A 16,466-nucleotide genomic window follows, 5' to 3' on the forward strand; every position below is an offset into this window, starting at 1 on the left:
CTTACCTAGCTCCATCGTCTCTCTCTCTCTCTCTCTCTCTCTCTCTCTCTCTCTCTCTCTCTCTCTCCTCTGGTTCGATTTCTTTCTTTCTCTCTCTACACTCTCTCCTAAGATCTTCCTCTCCCCTTTTCGCCATTTTTCTATCCCTAAAAGTCCCCGCTGTTTTTTTTCCCTCCTTGTAAAGTGATGTTTTTATACTCTTTCTTCTAGATCCTCGACCGCATTTCATGGATCTGTAAGCCATATATCTGCATTGCTTCGTTCTGCTTCTGCCGTTTCGTTTTCTCTCTCTTAGGGTTTTTTGTTGTCATGTTTTGGTTTTGTCTTTGTTGAGGTGAAGTGGGGGAATTGGTCGGGTTTTTTTGAGTGGTGTTGAGCCATGTAGTGGGGATTTGGAGCTCGCATTGTGTCGGGGGAAATTGTTGATGGCGAGTTCTTCACCGTATCCCCTGCGAGTGTGTTCTTTGGCAGGTTTATGTTGAGGTGGTTGAGCTTGTTGTTTGCGATGGCTACTGATGATGATTCTTTCCTCTGAAATTTGCTCTTTGGACGCAAAATGCCTTTCTCGATTACGCACCTTCTTCTGGTTCTTCATGTGGCCAATTTGGTTTTTTCTTGCTCAGGTACTGTGCATTTACTTTTTCGACTTGAGTTTGTTGAACAAGTGCATAAAACTCTGTTAGTTGTAAAAGAGCCATTCGCAAGATTATTAATCCTGAGCAAACAAGAAACAGTTCATTTACACCACAATGTTTGTTTTTAGCTATATCTTTTATCCGACAGTAAACACGACATTCAATTTGCTACTGATTTTTGATGCATTTTGCTGAATACAACATTTAAATCACTTGTCGCGAGCTTTGTTATTATTATTAGAATCTGAATTGTTTGACCCTGTATCAGAATATAGAATGTACTGAGAGTTACCTATTTTCTCGGGTTTCAGGACAATCTTCACCACACATATACTTATCTCCTTCCTTAGAGCCAAACCTGGAAACAACAATGGCAGAAATGTCAACAGAGCATGGTATAGTGGTTTCTACTTGGAATCAACTTGTCTTGTTCGATGAACATACATTCATATTCCAATTTTGGTATAAATCTATGATAAGTGCCCAAATGTATAGTGATGTAACCTGTTTTTGAACTAATCAGACCCATCAATTGTCCAAACTCTTAAGTTGGATTATTTTATGCATTTTTTTTAACTTTTGATTATGGTTTATAGTTAATTGGAGGAACTTCTGTTAGAAAGTAAAAAGTGAAGCTAAATCTTTCATGTTAATGATTATATTGTCATATGTTTTTATGTCAAGGAGTTCATCTTATTAGCTCTACCAACAAACTTAATTCTTCTGGCTTCAACTTCAGTTTCTCGCGTCTTCTCTTAAGTTGGTTTCAACAACTTAAAGAAGAAAACGTTAAACTAACTTAGTCAGTGCAGTTGGTGGCATTAACAGTGCCTTGAGTTTGGTTTGTAATTGGATAAATAGTTAATTTACTATGGATTGAGTACAAGACAATATTTATGAACTTGGGATATGGAATTCGAGTAAGGTAGTGGGCATGGTTTATCTGATCATTTGGTGGTTCTTTTTGAGTGTTTAATTTACCCTTGGTGGGAACAGTTCTCAAATTCTATATAATTTTTTTTCTCTGGGACAACAGTCAGTAGGAATGAAACTAAAGTGAAATAGTGAAAATTTCTACAGTGGTAATCCCTTTTTCACTCATTTTAATTGTTCAACAATTCATGGTCTTCCCTTTTCCTATGGGTGCATATGGCTCCCTCATTGCAGTAAGTTCGGAGCCGATGAGTTTTTCATTTGTGCCCTCAAAATTACATGGTAACTGGATGTCTAAGTCATCTTCGGGACCAACGACTGCTCCTGCACCTTCTCCAGGTATGAAGGCAATGTAATAAATTCTCCACTGTCCTCTGTGTTGCTATTACTTACTTACTCTACCTTTTGTAGGTCCTATAGTTGCACCTTTACCTATCCGACATCATCGATGGCGTCGTAAACAACCTCATGTGGTTGCTCCCACCCCGTCAAAAGACCAAGGTAAAGTTGGGGATTTATTTATTCAGTGGTCAATTATTTATCCAAATGGGTAAACTGTATAACCTCATAAGTATATGATTGCCAGGTGACGTTTCTTTGATTCTAGGCTCCTGATCCACATTTTTTGTTATTGCTTTTAGGCTACTGAAATGCTTGTTCCTTTTATAATGGCTCCATCCATTCCATTTCCTGCTAAATAAACAGGTTTACAGAGCCATTCCCGTCTGTTAAGCATTTGCTCAAATATGAGATACTTAAGAGCTGGATTTCGGCTGTGAAACTAAATTGTTTTAATTCAATATCATGCTATCTTTGAATAGGTTTCTAACATTTGACATTATGATGTGATGGTGATCCATTTAAACTTGTGCCCTCCTTATCAAAGGAGTTTTGAAACTTTACATCTTTCATCGTCTAGACCAATTATTATTTGCTTTCAAGTTGTAAATCTTCTTTTATGAAATGCTTTGTACTAAATATTTTTGAACATGGACTTGAAAGGTTGTGATCAAATATGCATGGAGCCTCTTACTGCGGCACCCTTTGGTTCACCTTGCGGCTGTGTATTTCCCATGAAAGTCAGACTTCTTCTGGATATAGCTCCATATGCTGTTTTTCCTGTGATGAACGAGCTTGAAATAGAGATTGCAGAGGGGACTTACTTGGAGCAAAGCCAAGTGAAAATCATGGGTGCCAATGCAGATAGTCAAAATCAGGGAAAAACTGTGGTGGAGATAAATTTAGTGCCTCTGGGAGAGAAATTTGATAATACCACTGCAGTACTGACTTACAGAAGATTTTGCGATAAAAAAGTGCATCTAAATATGACTCTTTTTGGTGATTATGAAGTTGTCTACATCAGCTATCCAGGTAATAACTTCAACATTTTTTCTCCGCTTTTGTTAACGTCCTCCTCTCAGTAAATTTTGAGAATAAATAAGCCATGATCAGGGATTCCTTCTTCACCGCCATATGGAGGTTACATGGGAAGTGCTCCTAGTGGAAGTGCTGGAGATCTTCCCATTACTGCAAATTTCGTTAATAAGAGCCAGAAGATGAATGTTAAAATAATTGCCGTCATAGCACTTTCAGCATTTGTTGTGTTATTGGTGTTCATGGGAGCTCTTTCCATCTTTTTTAAATGGAGAAAGGTTGGCAGACCATCTAGTGCTGTTGGCCCTGTCTTCACGTCATCAATTAACAAAAGATCTGGTGAGTCTGTAGATCCTGATCTCATAGCTATCACAAGGATCTTTCCACAAGTATTGTTCAAGTATGAGCTGTTCATTCTATGAGCTATCTGGAAAGCTCTATTAATTTTTCCTGTAATACTGCTTGAGATGAATGCATTTGAATTAATGCAGGTCTAGGATCAGCCTTATCAAGTAGCATTGCAAGCTCCACATCTGTTTCCCTAATGTCCGCGATGCCAACCAGTATTCAATCTGTTAAAACATTTGCACTTTCTGAACTTGAGAAAGCAACAGATAAATTTAGTTCAAGAAGGATTTTAGGCGAAGGGGGATTTGGCCGGGTTTACTTTGGTCTTCTGGAAGATGGAAACGAAGTTGCAGTTAAGTTGCTTACACGGGATAATCAGAATGGAGACCGTGAATTTATTGCGGAAGTTGAGATGTTGAGTAGACTGCACCATCGGAATCTTGTGAAACTGATTGGGATATGCATTGACGGGCGAACTCGCTGCTTAGTTTATGAGCTTGTCCATAATGGAAGTGTTGAGTCCCACTTGCACGGTATATTTCCCATATCACCTACGAGTAGGCCTTTTGGGCGTTTGTTAACCTTTCTTCTATGTACTGGTGATAGATGTCTCCATCTCCTATACATGGTTTGTTTGATGAACTTCGGTCTCATTGCCTCATTTAGTATAAAAATGTTTCATTTCCCTCTTTCCTTTATCATTCAATATGGTGAGAATTAACCATTCTAAACCTAGTTTCAAAAGTTTCTTTATTGTTCTTAATTGATTTTTATACTTGGTGTCATCCTAATTGTACTTGGTTTTATTTACAAAAGGCTCTTCTCCTGCACTGTGTAGGCATTGACAAGAGAAAGGGACCCCTTGACTGGGATGCGCGGTTAAAGATTGCTCTTGGAGCAGCAAGAGGTTTGGCATATCTTCACGAAGATTCTAACCCCCGTGTTATTCACCGCGATTTCAAGGCAAGTAATGTTTTGTTGGAAGTTGACTTCACCCCCAAGGTTTCAGATTTTGGATTGGCTAGGGAGGCAACTGAAGGAAGTGAACATATCTCAACACGGGTGATGGGAACTTTTGGGTAATTCTGGCGTCTGTTTATCTTATCTTACTGTATTGATCTGTTTACTAATCATTTCTATTTCAACTGCTATATATATATATATATATATATATATTCAATAATCATTAGGAGGATTAACCTTTGGAACATTGTTGATTAAGGAACATGAATCTCAAGTCTGTCTCTACTTTCGTATGACTATTGGCGGATATCAGTTATCATCTTTTGTTGACCGAGTCAATAAATTTTCAGGTATGTAGCCCCTGAATATGCAATGACAGGGCACCTACTCGTTAAGAGTGATGTTTACAGCTATGGAGTCGTGCTACTTGAGCTTCTTTCGGGAAGAAAACCAGTGGACATGTCCCAGCCACATGGTGAGGAGAACCTTGTAACATGGGCTAGGCCTCTACTAACCAGTAGAGAAGGTTTGGAGCAACTAGTAGATCCTTCTCTAGCTGGTAGTTATGACTTTGATGACATGGCGAAGGTGGCTGCCATTGCTTCCATGTGCGTTCATCCAGAGGTGACCCAGAGGCCATTCATGGGAGAAGTTGTGCAGGCTCTGAAGCTGATATACAACGACACAGATGAGACGTGCGCAGACTACTGCAGCCAAAAGGAGTCCTCAGCTCAGGAATCGGATTTCAAAGGCGATCTTGTACCATCAGATAGCAGTTGGTGGAATGCTGGTGGTCTCACACCCCGACTGACATACGGTCAAGCTTCTTCCTTCATCACCATGGAATACAGCTCTGGCCCCCTTGAAGATATGGAAAACCGACTGTTTTCAACTTCAAGTTTGGTGGGCGACGAGATATCCTTGCCCATTCGGCATGGAAACAGGTCAGGTCCCTTACGAACTGCTCGAAGCAAGCCGGCCTTTTATAGATTGTCGGGAAGTAGGAGCGAGCATGGAGGATTTCTTTCAAGGCCTTCTTGGAACAACAATGGGTTTTGGGTTTGAGTTTCGTTTGAAATCTTCAAAAAAAGAGAACAAATGCTTGGCAGAGCAAAAGAAGTGGATCAGCCGCCATTGATGCCCCCTTGACAGCTCCATTCTTGATAATTTTATGCTGTGTGGAGCTCTCAAGGGGACGGACATCGGTTCTGATCCTCGTGGATTCCTTTCTGCGACTCTTTAAAGTGTACAGTTTTAACTCTCTGGTTCATAAGGAGCTTTCAGGCTTGGAAGTTAAAAAGTTGTCTTTAATGTGTGAGAGAAGGGGGAAAAAAGAGCGCAAAGTATTGGGTTCTTAATTTTGGAATTATTGATTCATTACCGTACAAGTTAGGAATGTAATTTGAATACTCTCTTGTATCATATTATTTTCTTTTTCAAAATTCTGCATTACTGTGGCGCTGTGCTATGTGCTTGCAAATTAAATGACAATCTCAGTCTCACCATGCCCGCCATTTTTTTTTTAAAAAATATCAATTAAAATACTATATTAATTCTAAATATTTTATAATGTTAGGACTAATTTATTCGAAATGTGATATATATTTTTTAATAATATATTTCTGATTTTAATATTAAAAATTAATTTAAAAAACGCGCGCAAGCTAACTTCGCGGCTGCGCCAAACGTTCCGCGCCTCTTTGATAGGTATACAAATCGTTCCGCCAAATGCTGCGATTCTCCATTCTCTTCCAATTCAACCATGTCTGTTTGGTTTCTCTCTATTTACAATTTCGTTTTTTCAATCAAAATGCGGCCGATCGTTTATACTTCAGTGATTCGTTTCTTTTCATGCCGAGAAAGTCTTCGTACTCGGTTGTGATTCCTCTTCCTTGAAACTGCATCGTTGAATGAGTTCGTTCTTTTCTGTTTTTGCAGTGTTTAACCGTGTCATTGTGAATTCGTTCAGGCTTGAGATTTTCAGCTTATAGGAAATGTTGGAGTGCAGCGATGGATAAGAATTACGAACATGCCGAATCGGTAAAATTCTTCATCATCTTTCACGTTTTATACTTCCGCCTTCAGATTAGTCCCGGAGAAGAAATAGTTTGCCTATTTAGCTTTTTTTCAGCTATTGTCTGGTTAAAATTTTGTCGTACAGCATAATCATTGCTGACTAATGTTTGTCAAATTCATTACGAACTAGTGAATAGAAATATAGTGAAACGGAGTTGATTTAAAACTTGCGGCATATGAGGCAGATGTTTGTGGCTAATCATCCGAGGGAATAGAATTTGAAGGCTCTTTGCTCTGTGCTAACTACAGGATGTAAAAGCATTTTTCTTAGAGATGTATGTCATTTGAGCACTGCGGCAAAGCTACTAGAATAACTAAGATCTTTTGTTTAATTTCTTATGAAAAAGCTAAACTAATTTATCCAATGGTTCAAAGCTCCACGGAGTATTACTTTTCTTGAATTTGATGATATGAAGGGTATTTACTTATATTTCATCCTCTTATATTTTCTTCAGCCAGTGGCGAAGTTGAGAGCTAATGATATAGGGACAATGTGTGGAAAGCTGGTAGTGGGAACGGCCGAAGAAAGTGTACGTCTCTGAAATTGTTGATACTACTGCAACTGGAGAGGCATCCATTGGAATGGTTGTATATGTTTTCTTGAAACGAGTATTTACTTTGGTACCTTTGTGATCCTTTAGTTTCCTGGTGACTGTTATTTTCTTGAGAAATCTGGTGTGCAAATTGTATTTTTCCAATGTTCTCTGCATAAAGTTTGTATTTAAGTCCAATTTCAGACCAAAATTTGTGCTGTTAAACAGGTTTTACGGTCAGAAAAATGAAAAAGAAAGGTAGAAAAGCTCAGGGCGGGATCACCGGAAGCTTTCTTCCTTGATGATATAGTCACAAAGGTTAGCTTTCTTAACTAATATTTTTTTGTGCTTCAAACTTCGAAGTATATAGAGTTTCTTTCCTGTGCATTTCGCATTTGGGGATTTAAACTGTTGAACTCCTGATGAAGGAAATTATAATGCATTACATGATGAACCATTCTTTTAGTCTCAGTTCTTTATGTTAATGGAAATTGACATGGTATAGAATTTTACTGAATAATTCTTTGGATCGGCAATGACATTTCAAATGACATTAGAGACAACTAGGATCAGCACTGCCTTTTCCCTCTAGATCTCCCCCATATGAACGTCACCTTATGGTCAGCCTCAAACCAAGGCCGACCAGGAACTTGAGCTTCCGCCCAAACTTTTCCTTGCTCTTGTTTGGTGGCCCAGTATTTTTCATGCTTCATGCTTCATCCTATTTTATTTCATGTTAGATTTTTTTCTTTATTTGGTTCTTGATTTTTTCGGTCTCCTATTCTTGTCCTATAATCTAATTTCGGTCATAACATTAGCTTCACTCCTTGATTGAGATTTATGATTTAGCTTAGAGTAAGAATACTAAGTTCAATTTAGGAGTTTTTTTTTTTTTTTCTCAATTTTAGTTTATCATTTTTTAGATATTTTTATTTAAATTTATGATATTCTTTCTTTCTAATTTTTTGTGATATGAGATAATCCTTGAATTGCTTTTAGGATTGCCATCAAATTCATAGTGTTTTTTGAGTATAATATTCTTCGAATTTATCACTTTGGGAAAAAAAATTCAAGTTTTAAAATGTCATTTTCTACTAAAATTCTTACAATTTTTTTTTTTTTTTTTTTTTTTTGGAATGATGCCTTATTAACGGAATGGTTTTTTTTTTACCATGATTGTGACTTATTAATTAGACATGATTAAAAAAAAAATCCACATATGATATAAGCAAAATTGTAGAACATAATGTTCACTTGAAAAGACTTTTTTTTTTTTTTTTTGAAACGTAATTGAATAGATAGGAAGCATTGACTTTAACGTACTTAGCTACATTATACAAAATGGGCCAAACGATAATAATTCACTTTCTCAAATATATACTTTTTAGGCAACTTTTGAAATTTTAAATAAACTTAAAAATTGAAAAGAGATCATTAACTTTTTTTTTGTTAGTTTTCAGTGTTTGGTCATAATTCTAAAAAGTAAATGACAAGACAGATAAATTATTTGTAAATAAAAGTAATTATAAAAAGAGAACAACGAGGAAGAATGAATGTTAGATGGGCCCAAGATTTTGAAATCATTTTAAATTGTAAATCATACCGAAAGAAATTGTGTTCATCAAAATTATTTTTAAAAATTGAAATCAATAAGTTTTTAATTATGAATTAAATACTCTTTATTGCTTTTATAACAATTAAATATTTTTAAATACTTTGCAAAATATCTTGCAATTCCTGCAGCTGTACTACGTCAACCAATTTTTAACTGTTATTAAGTTTTTTTTAGCGCTGTCTTGTATGTATGATTAGCCGAAGATTCTGTTTTCTTTAATCTTTTATTATTTTAGTGATTAATGTAAAAATATAAAGAATATAAAATATGTTGCATGATTATGGATTTATAACCAAATAATACTATTCCATTGGGTGAGGCTTCTGGTAGATTTTCAAAACAAAGCCATAAGAGCTTATGCTCAAAGTGTATAAGCTCTAAGTGGACAATATATTACATAAGAGCAGTGTTCATGATTATATTTTTGCCCACTGGTCTGGATTTATTTATATAGGATAATATGTTGATTTTAAATTTACTCCAGAGAAAGAAAGGCAAGAGAGTGGAACAAAACTTAAAGAGACGGGTGGCGAAGCCCGAAGAGGAAAATCCATTGAAAGAACTATAGTCAGGCGTCAACTCGGCGTATTGTTATCCGACTTCATAAGCAAGATGCCATTGCCGGCTTTCGTCTCAAGCATTACGCTTGTTCATTCTCCTTCAAGCTTCTTTCTCCTCTCCAAATTATCCAGGTCTGCTTTCTCTTACCTGCAATTATTACTTCACTCGGCCTTTTCCGATCAAAACGAAACTAATTGTTTACATTTCAGCGGTTTCTTTTTGGATATTCTGATTTTAGGCCGAGAATGTCCTCGCCCACATCTCCTTCGGTTTCGATTCCTATTCCTCAAAATCGCGTGGTTGTGAGTTTTCTTCTCTCCCTCTTGATCGCTCTGGCTCTGATTGCTGACAACTATTTTTGTGCTCTTATTTTCATTGTCCTTATGAGTGTATATCAATTGGATCATTGAAATTGATTGAATGGTCGGGTATGTGTTTGCAGCTTGGTGTTGGTACTGTGTCTGTTGATTTTTTGGCGGCAGTGACTTCTTATCCAAATCCTGACGACAAAATTAGAACCACTAGCTTAAAGGTATGTTCGCTTCTGTTAGGGACGCGATCGAGACGTGAATTTTTGTGACTGCCTAGCTATATATTAAGCATTTCTAAAATTTGTGTTTATGTGATATGTTGACTTGCTCGAACTTGGCTTTATCCTGTGATGAAAGATTCAGTGTTGACTAAAGTGACTCGGATGAGCTATCTGAAAGGATCATTTTTTGTCCAATTTATTATGTCAAGTTTTCGACGTTGTTGAAAACTGGAATGTTGTCAGTTCAGACTTATTTTTTCTTGCCCTGTGAAATTTCTCAAGTTTTGATAGACGTGTCAAGCCTTAATCACAGTTTTATGGTCTCGTTTTGCAGAAGTATTGTTCTAACTAACCAGTATACCATTTATGATTCACATACACCCCACGGGTGATTCAGTGTTAATGTAATGGACAGTGGGAACATATACTTATAATATCTGGACTTGCAGAGCCGTAGGAAGTGAATATGTTTGGAGTAGAGCTTAGCATATAACATGTGAGATTAGTGGAGCCTAATCATCAAGATGGCTTAGTTAGGGAATCGCTGAAAGGCCGTTCGAAACCCAAATTAAATGAAATGGAGAAAAGGTAGCAAACGAGCACTACATTGCAGCAAAACAGAAAGCCAAGAATTTGAGAAGGAAGTGTCATGGGGCTACCCTAGAGCGGCATGATGCAAAGCCGACATAAAATAGTTAGAGAACCTTGGCACTACTCTAGAGTGCCATGGTGCTAGACCTAAAGCGGAGTAGAGTTCTTTAAGTGTCAGCCTTCATGGCACTGGTGCATGTAGCAAATAATGCCCTTGGATTCTTCTAGTTAATTGATATTTTCCTCCTTTATTTGTAAGGAAGGGAAGCGACAACTAGGTGTTTCGAGTGTTTTAGAGTTTAATTTTTAGAGATGAACATAGAGGGAAACACTTGTTTGATTGAATCCTTATTTTCATCTTCATTGATTTTCTTCTGATGCAGAAGGCTGAGCATAGCCTAAGTTTGAGAAAAATAGAATGAACTCTAGTGTGTCATTTTTTTTTTTTTTTTTATCCCTATCTTGTCTTTTTTATGTTGTTTATTTTATCTGTGTACTGTTTTATCCTATGGAAGGGAACTTTTAGGCTAGATTCAGAATATCCCTAAGTTCCCATCAATAACATTGTGAACTGTCTTGGCTTCAACCATATGGAATTCTAGACATTTTTCTTTCTATGAATTTGGCTTACTTGAAAAGAATCTGTAGCACTCATTTTCCCCTTGTAATAAGTTCAATATATGTTTGGATTTGTAAATCCTCTTGTATTATAAATGAAATATGTTCTTACAATAAAAAGATGATAGTTTATATATACTTTAACCATTTGGAGAACCTGTTGCTTGACATGGCTGATGACTTCTTAGGTACAAGGTGGGGGAAATGTAGGGAATGCTTTAACTTCTGCAGCTCGGTTGGGTTTAACAGCACGGATAATTTCCAAGGTTGCACTTTATCCTTAGCATGTTTCCTTTAACCAGCTCAACTTCCGAGTATTGAATGGAACTAGTGTATGTAACATATTCGTGCACGATAAAATTGTAGGTTGCAAATGATAGTCAAGGAAGGAGTATATTGGAAGAGCTAGAAGCTGATGGCGTCGATACATCTTTTCTTGTAGTAAGCTCTTCATGTTGCAGAATTTTAAATATCTGTGACTTGCATTATCATAATTGACTTTTGCATTATCTTTACAATATTTCCCACCTTTTGCTGTAATTTGCACCTAGTGTATATTACATGGGATTTGGATGACGATATTTTCTTTTCCTAATGCAAGTGTTATGATGATGCATGTTATCTTCAGCCTACAGATATAACGCTAATGGTTGTCTTTTGGAATACAAGGGCTTGAATGCTCTCAAGTCTACTTCTTACTATTGAATTACATTACTGTCTGCCACTGAATATTGTTACTTGGCATTGATGTCCAGACTAATCTGATGAAGTTTGGCATTTTAAATGGCTTCGTGAATTTTTCAATTTGCAAAATTCTCTTTAGCATGTATGTTTCGTCAACAGTTGTCTATCTTATGAACTGGTCACCTACTATTTGTAAAATATTTAGTCATAATTTGATTCTTCTTATCAATGAAATGTAACTTTTGCATCTATTTGTTCATTTGAGGTCAGAAGTTCAAAGGACTCACCCCCACTTTTGTACTAAAAAATAAAATGTAATGTTTTCAGTTCAATGTAAAATGTGTTTCTACAAACATTTCATCTTTTTCCTACTATTTGTTATCTGAAAGATATCTGCTCTCTTTTCGTGATGGGAATTTAAGTTATTCCTATGAGTTAACACGTTTGTGATTTTGTATCTTCTCAGGTTTCTGAAGGGGGTATTTCACCATTTACCTATGTTATTGTGGATAATAAAACGTAAGCTTTTGCATTTTTATGCTTCTCTACTTCGTCTATTTGCTGAACGATTAGCTGCAGACTATACAATTAGTGATGAGCTAAATTACAAAATTGTAGTATATTGGCCTAAAATACTCAAGCGAGTTTGTATATTTCTGAAGAATATTGCATTTATATTATTCTGTCTTATAATGAGGCAGAAGGATTAGTACGAGGCCTTTTCATAGAGGTCAAAGAAGGGTAATACTTGAGGCTAAAAATTTGTATGAGGCAAGCAAGCATAAGCCTTTTAAAACAATGTCGGGCATTGAATTCAAAGTGTGATATTTTTTGGGTCGTAAAGAACATATACCTTCTACATTCTTGTTATAGCCTCATAGTTTTTATATTTTGATCTTTCAAAGAGAAGTCTTATTATAAGGAATGTACATAATCAAACTCACAATTCATTTATGGTGAACCTTTTTAGACACACTCGTACATGCATCCACACCCCTGGTTCTCCTCCCATGGTGCCTGATGACCTTTCACGATCAAGTTTGTTGTCTGCTTTAGATGGTGCTAGAATTGTATATTTTGACGCAAGATTGTATGAAACTGCTCTGGTTGTTGCGCAAGAGGTAACATATCAATTTTTTTTAATGCTTCATTTGCTTTGTCGAGTATTCTCTTTCAAGTAGATTTTTAAGAGCCAAACTTCTGTATTCCTCTCCTACAGTGAAAAATCGAAAGAAACTCGTCACTTTTCTTCTTTCAGCTTTTGGCTTATTGTTTCTTTTGTTTTCACTTCTCAATTATCTTTGAACTGGCTGTTAGTCTGTCACTAACACCTTTTTGATCCATGTTGTAAGGGATGTTAATTTTACTTATTACAGGCCGCTCGGCAGAATATACCTGTCTTGGTCGATGCAGAAAGGAAAAGGGAAGGTCTGGATGATCTCCTGACATTTACCAATTATGTTGTCTGCTCAGCAAAATTTCCACAGGCAAGTGTTCTTTCTTCGTTCCTCTTTTTCGAAGTAGTCCTTTTCATCAAAATTTTCCCGTCTGGAAATTGAATTCCAACTTTACATATTTCTCCTGGATATCTTTTTAATTTTTAAATTGTGCTTTGGATTTTTAAGTTTGTACTTTTGATCCCCTGGTCTTTATTAATTTTCTTGCATGCTCGTATAGCTGCTTATGCCTCAAGTAACTTTTGTGTTTGCTTGGGAGTGTTTTTAATGCCACGTGCAAGCAAGATGATATTGCTTTTTTCATCTACTAGCATACATAATTATTATGCCGTGCATGTTATATCTTATATATATGTGCTCATATTTTCTGTTGTTACTAAATTATGGAAGCGTTATTTGATGGGACAGGAATGGACAGAGGCACCATCGATTCCATCTGCACTTGTTTCCATGCTTCTTCGACTTCCAAAACTCAGATTTGTGATTGTCACCTTGGGTGAAAATGGATGCATAATGCTCGAAAGAATTACTAATGGTGAGTTTTGATGATCAATTTTCTACTATGCCGTTGGCATCATATGATGCTGCCCACCACAAGCGGTGGATATCATTTAGGTACAAGACTTTGTGAATTTTAATTTATATTTAAAATTAACAGGTAGTTTCTCTTTTTCTGGCAGAAATACCTGATCAGTTAGAAGAGTTTGAAGTAGACAGCTTACTTGAAGTGATCAAGGGCAGAAAGGACAAGAATATAAATATTCCAACTTCTGTTTCATCTGTAAAATCTCATTATTTTGGCGTATCTTCAATCCTACTATAGTCCTTGACAAAATGATTTGTCTGTTTGTTTACATATGAGGTTATGAATGAGATTCGGTTAAATTCCGTCATCTTTTTTTTCAGCCAGTGGCCAAGTTGAGAGCTGAGGGGATAGGGACAGTTTGCGGCAGGCTGTTGCTCGGAACAGCTGAGAAAATACCAGAGTCCGAGATTGTCGATACAACTGGTGCTGGAGATGCTTTTATTGGAGCAGTTCTTTATGGTTCGTAATAGGAACAATTTTATCTGATAACTTTGTTCTCCTTGTACTTTCTTGTACATTTTTTTGTTCTTATTTTCTTCAGCTTAATTAACACCCGCCCCAAAAGATTTGCGCAGTTTATTTATTCATTTTTCTTTGTTTATTACGGGAGCTATAATAGGAATTCATGATTTTCATTTCATTTCCAGCCTTATGTGCCAACATGCCACCAGAGAAGTTGTTGCCATTTTCTGCCCAGGTGGTAAGTTATTTGTCTAATGTGCTGGTTGGGAAGTCTGCTAAATAGCTTATTTATGGTTTGCAAAGTGCTAGAGAATTTGCTCACTGTTACGTGTCACGCTGCAGGCTGCTGGATGTTGTCGGGCTTTGGGTGCTCGAAGCGGTCTTCCATATCGTACCGATCCATGCTTAGCATCTTTCTTACAATAAATATTTGCTAATAGATCATATCATTAACTCACACGTGAATCTATATTCTCAGCCCACTACATTAACTCGATTTTAAGGTGTTACCTTATGTGAAACGTATTTCAACCGAAAGCAAGAATTTTGATATAGTAGCAGCGCCTTTGAGTTTGGTTCCATGCCTTCTTTTGAATTTTCCTCAACAGGTTTTGCGGCCAAAAAAATTAGGAAAACAAGTTCCAATGCGAGATTGGATGCTTTCTTCAAGTGAAACAGTTATTATGGGTACGCAAACAATTGTTCATTCTTGATAAACTGATCTTCACGTCTGTGCTTCGAAGTATAATTTCTCTATATTCGTCTGTCACCATTCTTTGTGGTCTCAAGTTTCTGTAACCATATATCTATTACACGTTTTCTTAGACAGTAAGAAAATATTTACTTGGTACAAACCACGTTGTTTTCTTACTCTTTTATCCTTCATTTGTAGTAGAAAGCTTGCACGATGGTGGTTTTGAGGACATCGTCGATGTATAGCCGGATACTTTTACAAACCTCGCTCACGTTGTCGTGAGATTCTTCTATCATTTCCAGGTACTACTAAACTTTGATTGATTTCTTTGTTCTTACCTCGCTTTCAAGTATGGATCTGGATTGCCGAATCGGCACTGTCGTGGAAGCCAGTTTGGGCCCATGAATATGGACCTACATGGTTAGTCCATCTGAAGATGGGCCTTTAAACTGATGTCTTTGCCTATTTGTGTCATGCCTTAGCACTTAGACTGAGTCCAAAACCAAGTCCATTTGACGTTGGATTTCTGTGCCTTACAATCCTATGAAAATAGTGCTTATCCTGAAAAGGATCAATCTAGAATCCAAACGAAAACCTCAACAGTCTTTATTTTATAGGATCATGTTACAGATTAGATCTAACGTAAAATGTATCAAGAACGAAAGAGTGCCAGTTTCAAAGTTTGGTGGGTGATTAAAACCCATCAAGAGTCTGTAAGGAAGAAAAATATCAAACTAATCAGAGGGCTTTTTAATGACTAGTAATTACATTAATTTTCGAAAATCTGTCCAAAACACGACACTGAAAACTACTAAACAGAATGGCAAGTTTAAGGTCTAATTTGAACGTGGAAATTAAAAAAACAAAACAAAACGGAAATTAAAAAAAGAAAAGAAAAAAAAGAAATAATAACTCGTGGAAAAATGAGCGAAGGTGACCTGTATATACTCATGCACTCAATAAATGAACAGTGACAAGTACCTACAGAAATCAAGGTCACATAGTTGGATTCACTAAGGGCAAGAGAATGAATGAAACAGTAGTTGGCCACCCATGAGAACTTCACATGCCATTTTGACACTCCCCAAAATGCTCCTTCCAATAAGCTGCATCAAAGTGCTTCCAAATCACAGGTCCTCCCTTCTCTGCTTTGTGGCTCGGGACCATAAGCCAACAACTACATCTTTGCCCAATAGGACCACCTTCATTCTTTCAACCCATTCACTCGCTTCATTATGGATAGAGCAACTCTATCAAATTGACATATTTTGGATAAGTTTCTGAATTTTTGCGACTCACTTTTCTTCGTTGCTTAGATAACGTTATAACCAAAAAGAGGCTGATCATAGTCTTTGTTTCCTTATTCTGTGGATTTTTTTTTTTTTTTTCAAGCCATGCAGTGTAAAATTTCTCTTCGATAATCTAACACTAAAATTAACTTTCAGATTTGCTCCCTAAACTTTATGTTTCTGTACCTTTTTTTAGAAAGAAAAATAGAGTTAGCATAATGAGTAATGTGAAACTCATTTTTCTTTTGAACTTTAAGGTATTGTTTTAGTATAGGAAAGAAAAGTATTATTTAGCCCAACTGGAAAAGCGTGTGAATAATCGGAGCTAAATCGATGTATGACCCGTATTAGAAACATGTGCAATTTATGTTCATATTTGATGTATATTGAACTGTGTGATTTATTCAACGCTACTTTAGGTATGATGTAGTAATATATTGGTGTTGAATAGAGTAAGGGCTTAGGAGAAGTAGTTTTCGTTTCCCTCCTTCCTTTTGGGTTCCAATTAATTAGTT

General features: G+C 36.5%; 2 protein-coding genes and 1 long non-coding RNA gene across 3 annotated transcripts; all 3 read left to right on the forward strand.

The window, feature by feature from the left end:
* Nucleotides 1-5,695, forward strand: LOC111795398 (receptor-like serine/threonine-protein kinase ALE2). The gene is made up of 9 exons (XM_023677806.2): nucleotides 1-623; nucleotides 947-1,030; nucleotides 1,803-1,907; nucleotides 1,980-2,069; nucleotides 2,571-2,939; nucleotides 3,021-3,281; nucleotides 3,434-3,823; nucleotides 4,129-4,369; nucleotides 4,604-5,695. The coding sequence occupies exons 1-9, from the start codon at nucleotides 557-559 to the stop codon at nucleotides 5,316-5,318; spliced, it is 2,322 nt and encodes a 773-aa protein (XP_023533574.2). The 5' UTR covers nucleotides 1-556; the 3' UTR covers nucleotides 5,319-5,695.
* A 317-nt stretch (nucleotides 5,696-6,012) lies between these two features.
* On the forward strand, nucleotides 6,013-7,352 carry LOC147792556 (uncharacterized). Its single transcript, XR_015420998.1, has 3 exons — nucleotides 6,013-6,128; nucleotides 6,223-6,293; nucleotides 6,785-7,352. It is a non-coding gene; the product is annotated as an uncharacterized LOC147792556 (long non-coding RNA).
* Nucleotides 7,353-8,972: 1,620 nt separating this feature from the next.
* LOC111794619 (uncharacterized) lies at nucleotides 8,973-14,522 on the forward strand. The gene is made up of 13 exons (XM_023676692.2): nucleotides 8,973-9,169; nucleotides 9,277-9,340; nucleotides 9,481-9,570; nucleotides 10,968-11,045; nucleotides 11,146-11,220; nucleotides 11,930-11,982; nucleotides 12,434-12,584; nucleotides 12,840-12,950; nucleotides 13,329-13,455; nucleotides 13,601-13,701; nucleotides 13,827-13,965; nucleotides 14,154-14,206; nucleotides 14,311-14,522. The coding sequence occupies exons 1-13, from the start codon at nucleotides 9,090-9,092 to the stop codon at nucleotides 14,392-14,394; spliced, it is 1,206 nt and encodes a 401-aa protein (XP_023532460.2). The 5' UTR covers nucleotides 8,973-9,089; the 3' UTR covers nucleotides 14,395-14,522.
* The last annotated feature ends 1,944 nt before the right edge of the window (nucleotides 14,523-16,466 follow it).

The sequence above is a fragment of the Cucurbita pepo genome, chromosome 5, assembly GCF_057944985.1.
Source record: "Cucurbita pepo subsp. pepo isolate OVF chromosome 5, ASM5794498v1, whole genome shotgun sequence".
In the NCBI taxonomy this organism is placed as follows: domain Eukaryota; kingdom Viridiplantae; phylum Streptophyta; class Magnoliopsida; order Cucurbitales; family Cucurbitaceae; genus Cucurbita; species Cucurbita pepo.

Coding starts and splice junctions, on each gene's coding strand:
- LOC111795398 (XM_023677806.2), top strand. CDS start 557: ATGCCTTTCTCGATTACGCACCTTCTTCTGGTTCTTCATGTGGCCAAT. Junction 1,908..1,979: donor TGCTCCTGCACCTTCTCCAG/GTATGAAGGCAA, acceptor TACCTTTTGTAG/GTCCTATAGTTGCACCTTTA. Junction 2,070..2,570: donor CACCCCGTCAAAAGACCAAG/GTAAAGTTGGGG, acceptor TGGACTTGAAAG/GTTGTGATCAAATATGCATG.
- LOC111794619 (XM_023676692.2), top strand. CDS start 9,090: ATGCCATTGCCGGCTTTCGTCTCAAGCATTACGCTTGTTCATTCTCCT. Junction 12,585..12,839: donor CTCTGGTTGTTGCGCAAGAG/GTAACATATCAA, acceptor TACTTATTACAG/GCCGCTCGGCAGAATATACC. Junction 13,702..13,826: donor TTCCAACTTCTGTTTCATCT/GTAAAATCTCAT, acceptor CTTTTTTTTCAG/CCAGTGGCCAAGTTGAGAGC.